Source organism: Solea senegalensis, linkage group LG5, assembly GCF_019176455.1.
Source record: "Solea senegalensis isolate Sse05_10M linkage group LG5, IFAPA_SoseM_1, whole genome shotgun sequence".
NCBI classification, from domain to species: domain Eukaryota; kingdom Metazoa; phylum Chordata; class Actinopteri; order Pleuronectiformes; family Soleidae; genus Solea; species Solea senegalensis.
Window position 1 is genome coordinate 15340448 of NC_058025.1, and position 14353 is coordinate 15354800.

At 40.1% G+C, this 14353-nt stretch overlaps 1 protein-coding gene across 2 annotated transcripts in view; it reads left to right on the forward strand.

The window, feature by feature from the left end:
- Window positions 1-8882, forward strand: part of smarca2 (SWI/SNF related, matrix associated, actin dependent regulator of chromatin, subfamily a, member 2) — a 43203-nt gene extending 34321 nt beyond the window's left edge. For both annotated transcript variants that reach the window (XM_044025923.1, XM_044025924.1), the window contains 5 exons: window positions 1063-1168; window positions 1408-1509; window positions 3310-3436; window positions 4655-4788; window positions 6569-8882. In XM_044025923.1, the coding sequence (XP_043881858.1) occupies window positions 1063-1168; window positions 1408-1509; window positions 3310-3436; window positions 4655-4788; window positions 6569-6598 (499 nt within the window). In that variant the 3' untranslated portion in view covers window positions 6599-8882. The remainder of the gene's footprint in view (window positions 1-1062; window positions 1169-1407; window positions 1510-3309; window positions 3437-4654; window positions 4789-6568) is intronic.
- The last annotated feature ends 5471 nt before the right edge of the window (window positions 8883-14353 follow it).

The window sequence follows — 14353 nt, forward strand, 5'->3', positions numbered from 1 at the left end:
GTTGATTACTGTGTATCTTAAAGTCATTATAATAAGCCCTCCCAAGTTGAAAGCCTCCAGGATCACATTAATCCTAGTGTCTCACAGACATCAACAGTTGGGTCTATTCCCAGAGGTTCCCTAAACAATATAAAACCCCATTTTGAACACACCACTATAGCGCTTTCAGCAGAGTTTAAATTTTGGGTCTGAGCTCACAGCACATTCAGACCTCAGTGGGTGATTGAACAACACCCGAGTGATCTATTATCACTGTCGAATGGTAACTTCTACAGAGGTCTATTTTTTTGCCTTGATTTATTTATTTTGTTTTACAGATAAAACTGTTGATTTGATATTTTGATCATTAAAAACCAGACATAGTTTCACAATTTGCATCATTTAACAAGTAGCTCCCCTTTCTATTTATCTTGCCGGAATGATATCCTGAGTTGAGCTCAGCCCAAACCAGACAAACAATGTCAATTATTCAGTTTGCTGCATTATTTATATGTATATAAACAGCTATTATAACATAGCCAGAGGCCAATTTACAATAACCAAGAAGGTGTTTCAACTTCAAATCACTTAAAGCATCGCTCACCTCTCACTGTCAGTTTCAATTTGTCATGCTTTGGATATGATAAACTCAAGTTTTTACATGATCATCTACACAGGAACCACTGATCTCTGCAGTGCATCTCTTCCAAATAATCACTGTTAATAGAGCTGTGTCTAAATATAGTTGTGTTAGGATTAGAATAGGATTAGAATTCTCTAGTTTAGTAGTGTTGTGAAGTGATGTGCTTTTACAGTTATTGTTGGTTTTGGTATTTTCATTGGATTTGCTGATAATAATTAGATTACGAATAACAACATATCAAGAGTGTGCATATGAATGGCTAAACTTTAGTGGAAAGCTCTGATTGTTTCAACTAGAAATGTGCCATTGAGCCAAAGAGGCAAGAACCATTATTTGTGACTCTATGAGTGACACTTTTCTTTTCAGACATGCTGTATTTTAAATAGCTGTATGATAATATTATTTGAAAACTTACTTAGTTACTTTGTGTTCCTTTTCAGGTCAGGAAGACAACTAAGTGAGGTCTTTGTTCAGCTGCCATCCCGAAAGGAGCTCCCAGAATATTATGAGCTGATCAGAAAACCGGTGGACTTCAAAAAGATCAAAGTATGATTGATGTGGATAATCCCACATTTACTATGCAAGATGAACAGGAGGCATCTGCCAATCTGATGATGTTGTAAATACTATTTTTTACAGAAAGAATATATAGATTATTTATTTAACTGATGCAAGGACAATGTTTAGAATTTGAATCCCTTACGTATCATCTTTTCATCTGCAGAACCCAAATGGGGCAGGTGTGAATCATGGTGTCGCTTCATGCCAGTGTTTTCTGTCAACAGGAACGTGTGAGAAATCATAAATACAGGAGTGTGGGTGACCTGGAGAAGGATGTGATGCTGCTCTGTCACAACGCTCAGACTTTCAATTTGGAGGGATCCCAGGTATGAGTCTCTCCCTTTCTATTGATCATGTCTTCGACCAGAGGTTTACTTCTCTTACTTTGCTTAACGTATTAAGACCGTTTGCACTGTCTGGGTGTTTCTCCCCTTAAGCACTTATGAGTGAGTTTTGCATGATCTGATCAGTTTGAAGTAGCATGAACGTCATTCTCCCAGGAAGCTGAAATGCTTTATGGGGAGTGTAGTTTGTTTTGGATTTGGTAGTTCTATAATGAGCTGCAAACAATGGCTATTGGAGTGAGTGACATAGACACAGGTTTAAGTAGTTTATTGGATCAGTATAAGAATACAAACAGGCACATATATGAACCTTTTTTAATCAAAAATGTTCAAAGTGGAGGGTAAGCCAAGGTTTTAATATTTTCATTGCATGTTTCATGCTTCAGAGGCTGAGAAATAAAGGTTTGAGTGAACAGCTTATTTTTAAAACTCCTTAGGTCTTAATGAAATTAATTCTTTCATTTTACAATTTTGTGTTTAACCATGTGTAACAGAGGATTAGAGCTCTTGGCTGTTTCTACACAAACCTCTCATGTTTACCAGGAAAATTAAAGAGAAAATTATCTTTCGCCATTGAATTATCTTTTCAATATTGGATGTGGCAATTTGTCACCCATGGGTGGCAATTTGTCACACATGCCACAAATCTAACCCTTCCTGTTTCTATTTCAAACTAAAAGCACTGTACTGTTCACTTCTGAGTCATTCATTCACAGAGCAGTATTTTTTGGCATTATCAAAGGCAAACCCTGAGTAAAATATAGCACCAGCTCCACGTGTGAACAAGAGATGAGCAGAGAGGGGAAAAAAGAAATGTAACTTTAAGTTGTGTGATCTGAGTAGAGAAATGTTGGCCGCTCAGTTTTAATCAATAAAACAAGAGTAAGCTACTTCACATCAACTGCACAAGTGAAGTACGGCTGATGGACCAGCTTTTTTCTGGTTGTAGAGGACATTTCTAATGCTTGTGCCTGTAAAGACATGCATATGCCCTGCAGAGTGTGCGCACACTCCACCAGACATGGCTGCATCTTGGGCTCCTTTTAAACAGAGTTCAGTGAATGATGTCTATCATACAGCAAGCTGGGCCTCTTCGTACAGTCATGAAATTTTATTGTCTGGATGTGACAGCATAAGACATTATTTGGCCTGTGCTGCCACCAATGTGATGTGGCTGACATTACAGTTATTGCTGAACCCGTTCTTTCTCAGTTTAGCTGCAGGGGCGTCCCGGGGCATGATGCTAGATCCCCATACTGATGTGTTCCAGCGCGTGTACTGACCAAAAGGAAGCTGGAGGTTGTCTGAGGGAGGAAAATGAGGCTCAAGAAGTGTAGCCCTTTGCCATGTTTTAGAACTTGGTAAAAGTGTATTTAAGATTGAGAAGATGAGATTGTGCATTTATTCCCCCTGGGGGATGGTGGGTCTTCCCCTGCCTGCAACAGTCTCATTGGCCCCTGCAGACGTCTTGACTATGTTCAGCATGATCTTGATGTTTGATGTGTTGTGCTTCATATCCCTCCTCAGGAAACATAACCTCCAGTTATTCAAGTTCCTTTTACTTATACTGTATGTTTTATTTAGATGTAAGGTATTGGTATCAAATAGTGTAACACTTCTGCCTTTAAGAATTTTCTAACATCACTGTTTCCACTCCAATCTCTTATCTTCATTCCCCATGACCTGCTCACTGTTCTTTCCCATATTCTGCACACAAAGGTTGTGAAATTCATGCTGTTTGAGGAAAAGTCAATATCATCCACTCCCCTGTTTCACCTGCAGATATATGAAGACTCCATTGTCCTTCAGTCTGTTTTCAAGAGTGCCAGGCAGAAGATAGCCAAAGATGAAGAGAGCGATGATGACAGCGACGAGGACGATGATGATGAGGACGAGTCAGAGGCTGAATGTAAGATATTCCCTGTGTTTTACATGTATGCGAAAACACGGCATGTGTCATTTCAATTTAATTCTACTGTAAAAATATGTGAGTTTTTCTCATTTCTGTTGCTTTTAAACTGTATACAGGGAAATTGCATATTGTAGTAACCACAGTTTACTTAAGTTGCAAGTTCTAGTTCAAGAAAACTTAACTTTAATTTGCTCTCTAATACACATGCTTAGGCTCCCACAATATTTACTGCATGTCAGAGCAAAAACCAAAAAAGTCCACAGACCTCCATAATAAAAAAAAATTGAATCTCTACAATAATATAAAAATCAAAGCAGTCCAACTGTAGCTTTGGTATGGAAGGAAGGTTCTCTGGCCTGATAAGACAAAACTTTTTAAGGTCCAGTGTGTAAGACCTCGACCTTGTGGTTGAAAGACTTCTACCAATTGTAAGCCAGTTGCATTTGTAGCCGGAGAAAACCCTTTTGTGTGTTCGGAAGCCGACTGTCTTGGTTTACGGAGGCTGCTGTCTTCTGTGACCGTGTTTCTACAGTAACCCAGAGTGTCCTTTTCACATTTTGAAGTAGAAGCTTACCAAACAGAAGAAGAAAAGCAACATCATTTTTGATTTGGGAAGCCCACAGTCGCTCTCTGACAGGTGACACAATTCATTTACTATCCTGCAATCCGGAGTTCTTTGAAAGTTTCTAAGAAGAAAACTGTGTCGGCTCCAGACCAGTTTTTTGCAGTATCAAAAGCAGAAATATGTCACGTTTACACAGGGCACACACTTCATAAAACGAACCAGGAAGTCATCAACGGAACAGTGTTTACATAAACACAGATCAATATAATCCAGCGTCTCAGTCTGAACGAAATGTATTTCCAAATGGGCTGCACTGGTCCGGAGTATTTGGATTGGAAGCATTTTTTTTTTGATTGGGCTTTTATTCTGATTATTTGTATCTATTTGCTACTGATGTGCAAAACATATTGAGGTTTTCACAGCAAAAGTAATTTTGAACGACATAAGATAACAAAGAAAAACAGACACAGATTATAGTTTTTGTGGCTGTGAGTCCAAAACATAAATCAGTGATTCCATTTGTAGTCAAACATGTCTTCTGAGCTTAGATGTGAGATGTGTCATTTATGTGTCTTCATTAAACAAACTGAGATAAAACCTTGTTTTTTTTTTATGATCTTGCTTTGTCTTTGTCCTCGTCCTTCATACAGCCAAGTCAGTGCGAGTTAAGATCAAGCTGAATAAGGAGGCGAGGAGCCACGACAAAGGCAAGAAGAGGCAAAGCCGAGGGAAGGCCAAGCCGGTGGTCAGCGACGATGACAGTGACGACGACCAGGATGATAATGTAAGTCATCGCACATCACAGCGTTCACGCGGCGTGTAACAAAAGCTTCGCTGTCATGACGAGTGACTTTCAAAGTCGGTGGATTTAAATGGTTTCGATGCTGACAAAAGGAAAAGTATCTAAAAATTCAGAATAATATTACCTACCACAGCTTGGCGTAAACACCCTGTGCTGATTATTGTGTAATCCTCCCAGCGGTGTAATCAATGGCTGTTTCACACCTGTAATGTCAGGTGTGTGCCTTTATATCATATTATAATAAATAAGGGGGAAAACATCACAACGTCAGGTCACTAATAGGACTGAATTTGCTTATTCGTTTTTTTTATTAACCCCTATAAAAGCAAAAGGGCCATTGCCTTTAACATGTGCCATTGCGTTTGCACAATAACCGCTCAGATACCCGTGAATATCTCTGTGAATCAATGCAGAGGCAGGTGTTAAGGGTAATTGCAGGTTACGCAAGCTCTAACAGGGTTAGTGGGAATATTGCAGAAGCAACATAGGTCTTAATTTGTCGTCAAATTTAACTTGGTGCTCTTCTAAACAGGCGTGTCACTCAACAGCAGGCCATACTGTGCGTGTTTATAGTGTTTTACTCAAAGTAGATAATACACCACGTTTTTTTTTTAGTAAATTAAAAAAAGAAAGAAGGCTTGTGTGGCTTTGCTTCATCCCTGACATAAGAGTATTTACAGTGAGGCTATGTTTCTTTTTACGTACATGTGTATGCAGCAATTTAGTTAATTTTGCATTAATGTTTTTTTATTCAGAGTGATTATTTTGTCAAAACACATGAACAGAAACATATCCCGTGTTTCCACTACATGCTCCCAGCTCACCTCGCCTTGGCTCGCCTTTTACATGATTTGGTTGGTTTTCCATTACCGTATAGTACCTCCCCAACATGGGCAGAGCCATCAGAGCATGGCTGTATGAAACTGCTGTGACTTTGTTTTATACGCGACGGACACAAACTAGTGACTAATCTCTTGTAAAGCAGTTGTTTTCAGTGTACTGCATCATTAGAATCAGTTTTATTAGTTCAGTACTTCCTCCATGACACAGTCACTGAACTGAAATACAGCGGCAGGCTTTCAGCAGTGCTGTCGCTAAATACACCAGACTCCTTTGTTAAATGGTGAGATTTTAGACATACCCTTGGTAATTGTTGGAGATTAACCCACGTTTTTAGGATTGTAAAGTGTTTTTAACTGATCTACAGTTTGGCATTGTTCGCTTTGATTCTTGTGTCGGACGTCGCACATATGCCTTTTCCTGTAACGGCACTCTGCCCGATCAGTGCGCGGCAGTCTGGCGACGTCACACATGGTATCATCTAAGCTCACTTGGAACCTCGCCAGAGCAGGTACTAAAAAAAGTACCAGGTACTGTCGCTAGTGGAAGTGCAAAATAACCGCGCCGTGTCGTGCCGTGCCGCCCTCTGTCCGTCATGGTGCTCATGTGCGGTGTGTTTAGTGGAAACAGTTTCTGTTCTCACCACAGATTACAAACTGACAACACCTCAGTCTTTCAAAGGACATCATCCTTCTTCACTGCCCTTACCTTTAGATTCCGAGAGCCAGAAACTTAAGTGGAGGAGAGGCTGTAAAGCTCTCATTTCAGGGTGTCGATATATTCCTCCTGACCTATACGTCCTCTACATGATGCGCTCCTCAAACAGTAACAGTAAACTTTGGCCACACTGCAATATCTCTCTCCCCACTCTGCGTTTAAATCTCCCATAGGCTCAATGATTCTCATCTATTTCTATCTACAGGATCAGTCGGATAAGAGCGATGACGAATGAGAAGAGGATGCACAGACATGTAGCACTTATAAAGCAACAGACAGTATCTTCCATTGTTGTTCTTGTGCATTTTTATTAACTTCCTCTTTGTCTGTCCGTAGTGTTTTGTCATCCTCTTTCCCCCATTTTGAAAATGTATTACTCATAACCAATAAGCTACAGCAATACCAATCTGCTTATTATACTCCTCTTTTTAAGACAATTTGTAGTATATTTTTAAACGCTGAGCTTTGACTAAGATTGAAATTGTGTATAAAAAAAATGAAAAGAAAAATAGATTTAGTTATGTTTCACGCGCTTTTGCTTTATTTGTACTTGCTTGCTTGCACTTAAAGAAAATGAAATGTTAACATCCATTTTTTTTTTAAAAAGGTCTATTAAAAGACAAATATATACTGTATACGTATAGCCAAGGACATCCAAGTTAGTTTGGAGAACTGGTGTTGAAAATGGCAATCAAGTTTTAAATGTGATGATTTATTCTTTTACCTTGTGCAGTGCCAAATGTTGAAATACAAGACAAAATCATTTGTTAGATAAAACTCTGCCCCTGACTGATCATGACTCAGCTGCCGTCACTTTGATAAACAAGTAAACAAACAAGTGGTAAACAATGTATGGTGCCTTTTTAAAAACCTACAGAGAGCGATCGGAATAGATCACACTCCGATGCTGTTTAGTTCATTTTTTTGCTCGGAAAATGTGGAAAAAAATTGTTTTTTCTTGTTTGATTTTATTTTTTATTATTTAATTTTTTTGCTGATCAGTTTCTGAACCCATTGGAATAAACCCGGGGATCAGTGGCCAATAAATTAGGGATTCTAATGTAGACGGTGAATACTTTTTATAGTTTTTTATTGTGTTAACTTTTACAACCAGGAAGTTTCTGGCTAGTCTTTAGTAACAGCAATCTGCATATGAATGCAAATTTAAAATAATAATAATAATAATAATTATCAACTTATAGTTGATACATTTCCTGTAGTGCAAGGGTGTCAAACTCTTTTTAGTTCAGGGGCCACATACAGTGCAATCTGATCTGAATTGGGCCAGACCAGTAAAATAATAGCATATTAACCTATAAACAACAAGGACCCCACATTTTTACAAAACTTAAAAAACAAGCAATTTCAACAATATTATGCCTAAATTTAGCATTTACACATGTACATTACAACCTACAGACCATAGTGGATCCACAAAAGCACAAAACATTATAGTATTTTCACAAATTCATCCCCCGGGCCGGATTGGTGGGCCAGTTCTGGCCGCGCAGGCCCTACGTTTGACACCCCTGCTTTAGTGTGTTCTGCCTCTTTTGCTCTCCACACAGTGTTAACCTGCGAGAAATCAAAGCCTGGCCAAACTTGATTGGCCTAACTACAGTAACCAACCACAAAACCAGAATGTTTTCCCTAATCTGCACGTGGTGATCGATCAAAAACAATATGCAGCATCTGTAACTCAGCAGTGTTCAGTCATGAGATGACGGCATTTAAAGAGTTCAGACAAACTTTCAGCCACTTGGACAAAATGTCTGTTGTTGCTTAATGAATTGCAGATTATTTTGAGGTGGCTATAAACACCAAATGCTTTTTAAAAGGATTTTTAATGTAGAGAAATGTAACCTTACATTGTAGAGGCACATCGCTTATGTAAGTCAGCACGTTTCATGTATCTTTTTATCTTCGAATTCTTTTGAAGTTTCGATCTTTGTTGTAACGTTTAGTGTTAGCTCTGATGTTGAAATTTGCCTCTCTGGTCTCATCGTGTGACTATAGGCAGCAGGTTCACGTAACATTGTTTATTATTGAACAACATTGATCCTTCCTGTTAGTGTATGAATGTGTTAGTCCATGCACTTATTTTGCAGCACATGAATTTTACCGGACTCAGTCTCTGATGGATTTTTGCAGTTATCACATTGATAGACAAAGTTAAAAAAAAGGAATAAATCAGATTAGATTGTCATTCTATGACAGTATTTTAAACCATGTAATGATTTCTACATTTGAAACGATGTGTTATTATTGTTGTTTGTGTGTCGGTTCGGAGCCCTCATTTTATGGCTTTATGTGTTTTTAAAGCATGAACTCTATACTGTGTACATGCAGATATATCATCTATGTTTATGTAATATGTGCTTGCCGACTCTCCATAAGTGTGACTTAATCTTTTTTTGCTTTCTTTGCACACTGTCTTTGTGGTTGTATATCGTAGCCCGGGGCAAATAAAATCGCAACCAATTTGCAGCACAATAAAAATAAAACTTCTGGTTTCTTTATTTATTGTCAATTCATTGGTGGACTGAGACGGGCCTCAGCATTTTGATTAATAATAGAAATAACTGCTTGATGAAGTATACAAAGGTCGTATTTTCACTTAAACTATGTATAGCGTCTAATTATATTGTAGGAATGCCTTCCTGTCTCACATCAATATTGTCACAAAATCCAACTTTTAATACCTCTAACAATTTTTGATTTTGATGTCAGAGACCCTCACCCACCCACACTTTCATTCATTCACACCTTGTACCATTATCAATGTATGGTTCCATCGACCTGCACAGGGACTACAGGTAAGGAAGAGTAGTTAAGCTAAATCTTGGTCCATTTTTTATTTATATATATATATATATACATATGTATGTATATATATATATATACACATGTGTATATATATTGTGATAATACAGTAATATTTTATTGTGCATTATAAATGAATAATATTACAAATGTCTTTTGTTTCGACCGAGTCTCACCCCGTTTGCTGCAGCCGAGTCCCGTCTGAAGAACCTGGACACACTCCAGTGTATGTAAACAGCTCACCTGCCAGGTCTCTCACCCAAACCAGCTCCTGGCAGCACATCACCTGCACACTCATTCTCCTCCAGTGGCTTTCTGTCAAGTTCAGCATCACATCCAAAATCCTCCTCAACAAATCCCTTCTCTGCTCGTCTGACCTCCTCCACCAACGCACTTTGTTCCAGAACTTACAGTCCACACAAATGGGTCTGCTCAACATTCCTCGCACGGATATGAAAACCTGTGTTGAAAGTGTTGCAGCCCCCACACTCTGGAACTAATGTTTTGTCTTTTCCCCAAATCTCCAAAGCATGAAGTTTATGTCTGTCCCAGATAACTGCAACTACAAAAGTCTTACTGAAGACATTCCTAATCGCCATCTGTTAGGATGAAGTAAGTAAGACGTTTTAACAAAAACTATATTCTACCTTTGAAATTGTCTTTTTTCAATCTATCTAATCTTTATTCTCAAATCCTCTTGGGACTCCATATTCACTAATCTGTAAATATTGAATGCATGGCCAGAATGATTTTTATCACACTGACTGTTGGTGGCGGAGTTGAGCTCTCTCGGGAACTTTTCCGTTCCAGCTCCGATCGATCTGCAGGCTCTGCAACCTCCTTTCCCCCAAGTAAATCAAAATATAATCCAGTTGTCACACGCACACAGTGAGAGTATATGAATCCAGTGCAGAGATAATTTACATCATCTCTTTCCTTCAAGTCAGTCGACCTATTTCAAGAACGTTGAAAGAGTTTTCATGATGTTTTTTTATTGACATCATACGGGCAACAAAAATTCAACTTACTGACCCTACCAAATAATAATAATAAGAGAAAAACATTTAATTAAATAAATCCCACTGTCTTTGCTCTCTGATGTGTCGAGGGTCATTTACAGCTGAATCCATCCATCCAAACCATCTCATTGTAATGAAACAAAGATTTCGGAACATTTTTAATATCTATATTTGCTCTGTCATTTTTCAGTTTGATTTAAATAAACACTTTTTGTTAAATGCCATTCAGTGAAAACAATTATGTGACCTGGGTTAAAGGTAGTGTTGGAGATCCTGGAAAAACAGTTGGAGCGGGCTACATTTTGAATTGTCTTCAGACTTCCCTCCGAAGCTCCGCCTCCACAGCACAGGAACGCGCAACGCACACGGATTCTTTTTTTGGATACTTGTTCAAATGACAACGTGATGATGAAATTCAACAAAACCTACCGGGTCCAGGAGAAACAGCGCCACCATGTCATCACTTTGCAGCCCTTTCTGGGCTTTTAGTTGTTGCCACCGATGTTCACGCCGGTCTTGGATCGCTCTGCATCAGCCTTTTTTCTTGCCCGTAGCTTTCCCTAAAAACGGCTTTCATTTTCGACCGACACCTGTTGTTGGCACCTTTTCTGTCATAACGTCGCTGCAACTGCCTCGTTGGATTTAGCAAGCTAGCATAAGCTCTGGCGTTGTCTTCTGAGCATGTGCGCTTAGCGCACAACAAGGGTTACGTGAACTTGATGGCAGTTTTGATTGATGCATCACAATCCAATTGGTGTTTTTACAGGCCTGCCCGTTCCCCAGCTGACTGACATTTTTCATTTTTGTGACAATGCATTCATTAATTGTTTACAATCGGGTTGAGAAGAGCATTTTAAGCAATACAGTAAAAAAAAAAAAATGCTCCTCTTCCATGTCTCATAACTTGGAAGAGTCTTCTTGTTGTCCTGCTGTCAAACTGTTTGACTCAAAGTGTCTTTACATCGACTCCCACAGGACAGCTTAGGATTTTACCTTGTTCCAATGTTATTTCCCTGACAGCTGTATTTATCCAAGATAAGTCGAAGCCTCTCAACCGCTGAAGACGTGCGTGTGCATCGCTGCATGTCCTTTGGTTTTAAAAGGCCCCGCTTTAGTGAGAGTGTCATCCCGTATCAAACGCTATCGTCGCAGATCTCGACAGTCCGGCGTCTGAGTGACGCCTCGCGACGGCTACCATCTGTCACATTACCTGCTTGGGGAAAGTTGCAGTGTTAATATGTAAAGAATATTTTTGTTGTCATCTGCAGTTCTCCCCGTGTCTCAGCCATGCTCGCCCGCTGCCTTGCTGCTTGGTTCTTACTGTAAAGGCAGCGTGGCTGTACTGAGCCGCTCAGGCACAGAGAGGCTGTCATACTGTACAGCTGGCTGGACTCTCACACTCCACAGAACATCAAAACAGCTTTCCTTTTTGTATTCCTGTCATTTTAAACAGAGCTTCACTAAGCCAATTCCCCCTGAAGAATGACCATCCATCGCCCCCTTTTTATCTGCCTCTTTGAAGTGCCGAGCTGTTGGGATAGACTTGAGCCCAGGAAGGGAGAAACAAATTGGAAGTTAATCCTTGTCTGAGTGCCAGAGACGTCAGCTGGAAAAAGTCAGGTGCTGGTGCGATTTCTGCTATTCCTCTGTAGCTTTTGTCTGTGGCTTCACCATCATCACATTCTCCGGACAGCAGATGTAGATCCCGAGGTCCCACCAACCCAAACTGATTCAGGGAATTTTCATTCCTACTGACTCATGGATGGTGATCTGAAAGGACCAGGTGTCCTCTATTATCAAAGAGTTTGTCTGGTGTTCTGCGTTCAAAGCGGTTAAGCGGGACCTTCCCATGCCGCTAACTCTTGCACAACTTAAAAGGTAGAGCGGGAAAAGGCTTTGTTTCCCTTTGGATTCCGAGGTTCACTATCGGTTTCACGCATGATCGAGGAAAAAGGCGGCTTGTTCTTTGCCACCTGGTTAGCTGGTTAGGCTTCGTCTCACGAGATGACACAGCTTGTTTTGTGTCACTAAAATAATTTGCACTTCAAGTGAAACAAAAAGCAGGAAGATCTCATATTTAACTGGAAACTGTCTCACATGGAGTTTGCATGTGGTGTGTCAGAAGGTGAGCACTGTTGCCTCACTGCAAGAAGGCGTTGGGATCGATTCCCGGTCTGGCACCTTTCTCTGTGGGGGTTTGCATGTTCTCCCCGTGTCTGCATGGGTTTCCTCCGGGCTCTCCGGTTTCCTCCCACCATCAAAGCATGACAGATTGTTAGACACATTCAGTCAGATTGGTCCCTTGCGGCGTCACCTCATTAGGTAGAAACAGACACTTAGAGTAAGGTACAAGGTGGAAAATGTACCATCTGTTGGAGAAGTTTCATGTTGCAGCTGAATATCCCTCACCTCAGCCTTCCCTTCCACGTGTGCTTGAGAACTGCTGTAGCCTTCACTCATCATCCAAAATCAATAGATATTAGTCGGTCTCCATAGAGCTGACCTGGTTCCTCATATAAATATAAATGGCTTATCCTGGGGTGATGGAAAAACAGCAGGAACCAATTGTCACCTGAGATCCAATCATTTTCAGGAGCTGTGAAACTTTCGAAGTGGAAAAAAGAAGAAAAACAGATTATAAAATGAACAGGGATTGTGTTTTGTGTTGTTTTGCTGCAGGGTGATTTATGTCACGCGTCTTTGACTGTACATTTACATGTTTTAATTGGCTTTGTTCCAAAAGTGGTGCTGAACTGTCCAAGTCTGCGCTGGTCTTAAATCGATATGTTGTCCTGAGGACCGGCTGGATTTCTGTCCAGGGTTTAAACTTCTGCCACCTGCATTGGATCAATGTACACGTCTGTGGCCCCTGAAGGGCAGACTGCCAATACTGTATTGATCACAAAACCACCTGAAGCCTTCAAAACCTCTGTCTATCTTATGAGATGGTAGAAATTTGGCATTAGGGTTTTGAAAGTTGAGAGTGTCGAGGATGGATGGACAGATAGACGTTGTCTTTCTTGTGTCGTGTGTGCTGTTTCAGTCTGGTATGCAGTGAATTCATCTATTGAGCCCGCTTCCCTTAGATCTACACTCACAGGTAATCAGGGACACTGTGTCTTCTGTCTTTGAAGCAGCGAGAATGACAAATCTATCCAGTGTATGAACTTACAGTGGGCAATGAATGCACATTTAAAGGAAAACAAATCAATGCTCTCAGATGTGTGATCTGAATATGAAGGCTTGAAAGCATAGCTACTGGCAAATATTCAGGGTCCTATATGCCATCACACAGCAAGGTTGTTTTTTTATTCTGTTCTTTTTTCTTTTTCTTTTTCTTTTTTTTACAATAAAGAACACACGTTCATTCAAATCATTGTACTGTAGGTGCCCGACGGCAAAACTTTGCTGCAGATGACCTCTTTTACACCGCCATTCTTTGTCCTACTATGTTGGCATTGTGTTTTGTTACCTTCAAGCCGCCATAAGCAGCAGCGCACAGCTGATGACAGGACAACTTTTATAATAATAATAATGTGACAACTGAGCAATAGTGCTGGAGTTACAGCTGGTCCCACGCTAAAAGCCTTGTCTCCTAGAAACTTTGCTGCTAATGTACTGGTCTGCAAATCACGGGCAATGTTGTATGTGGACATCACACTGTGTGATGTCTGGAAGGTCTCCAAATGTTCTCCAGTGGCTGATTTAATGCCTTCTGGTGTACGTTCAGAGCTGAAAGTGTTTGAATGTAATGTGTTGACAAACGGCGGCATATGTGTCAGATCTCTTTCCTTTCTTTCTCTTTTAATTGGTGTATTTCACAAATACTTGAGGCAAGAATGGGAAGGCGACAGCGGTGGCCTGTAAGCTGAGTGAGATGGTTACCAAGTCGCAAACAACAGTGGTGGTGTGTTTTTACAGTGTTTTGATGAGTTTTACATCTTTTTTTCTGGTAACACTTTAGATTAGGGAACACATATTCACTATTAACTAGGTGCTTGGGGAAAGTGTCTTCTTAGAATGTGCATGTTTTTTAGCGGTTTGGAGCATTGCTAAAGGCAAAATGTGACAAACTGGAACAGAAACACTGATGAAAACTTTTTGTTAGTTCAGTAAAGTCACTCTTTACAACAGCTAATGACAGTTTC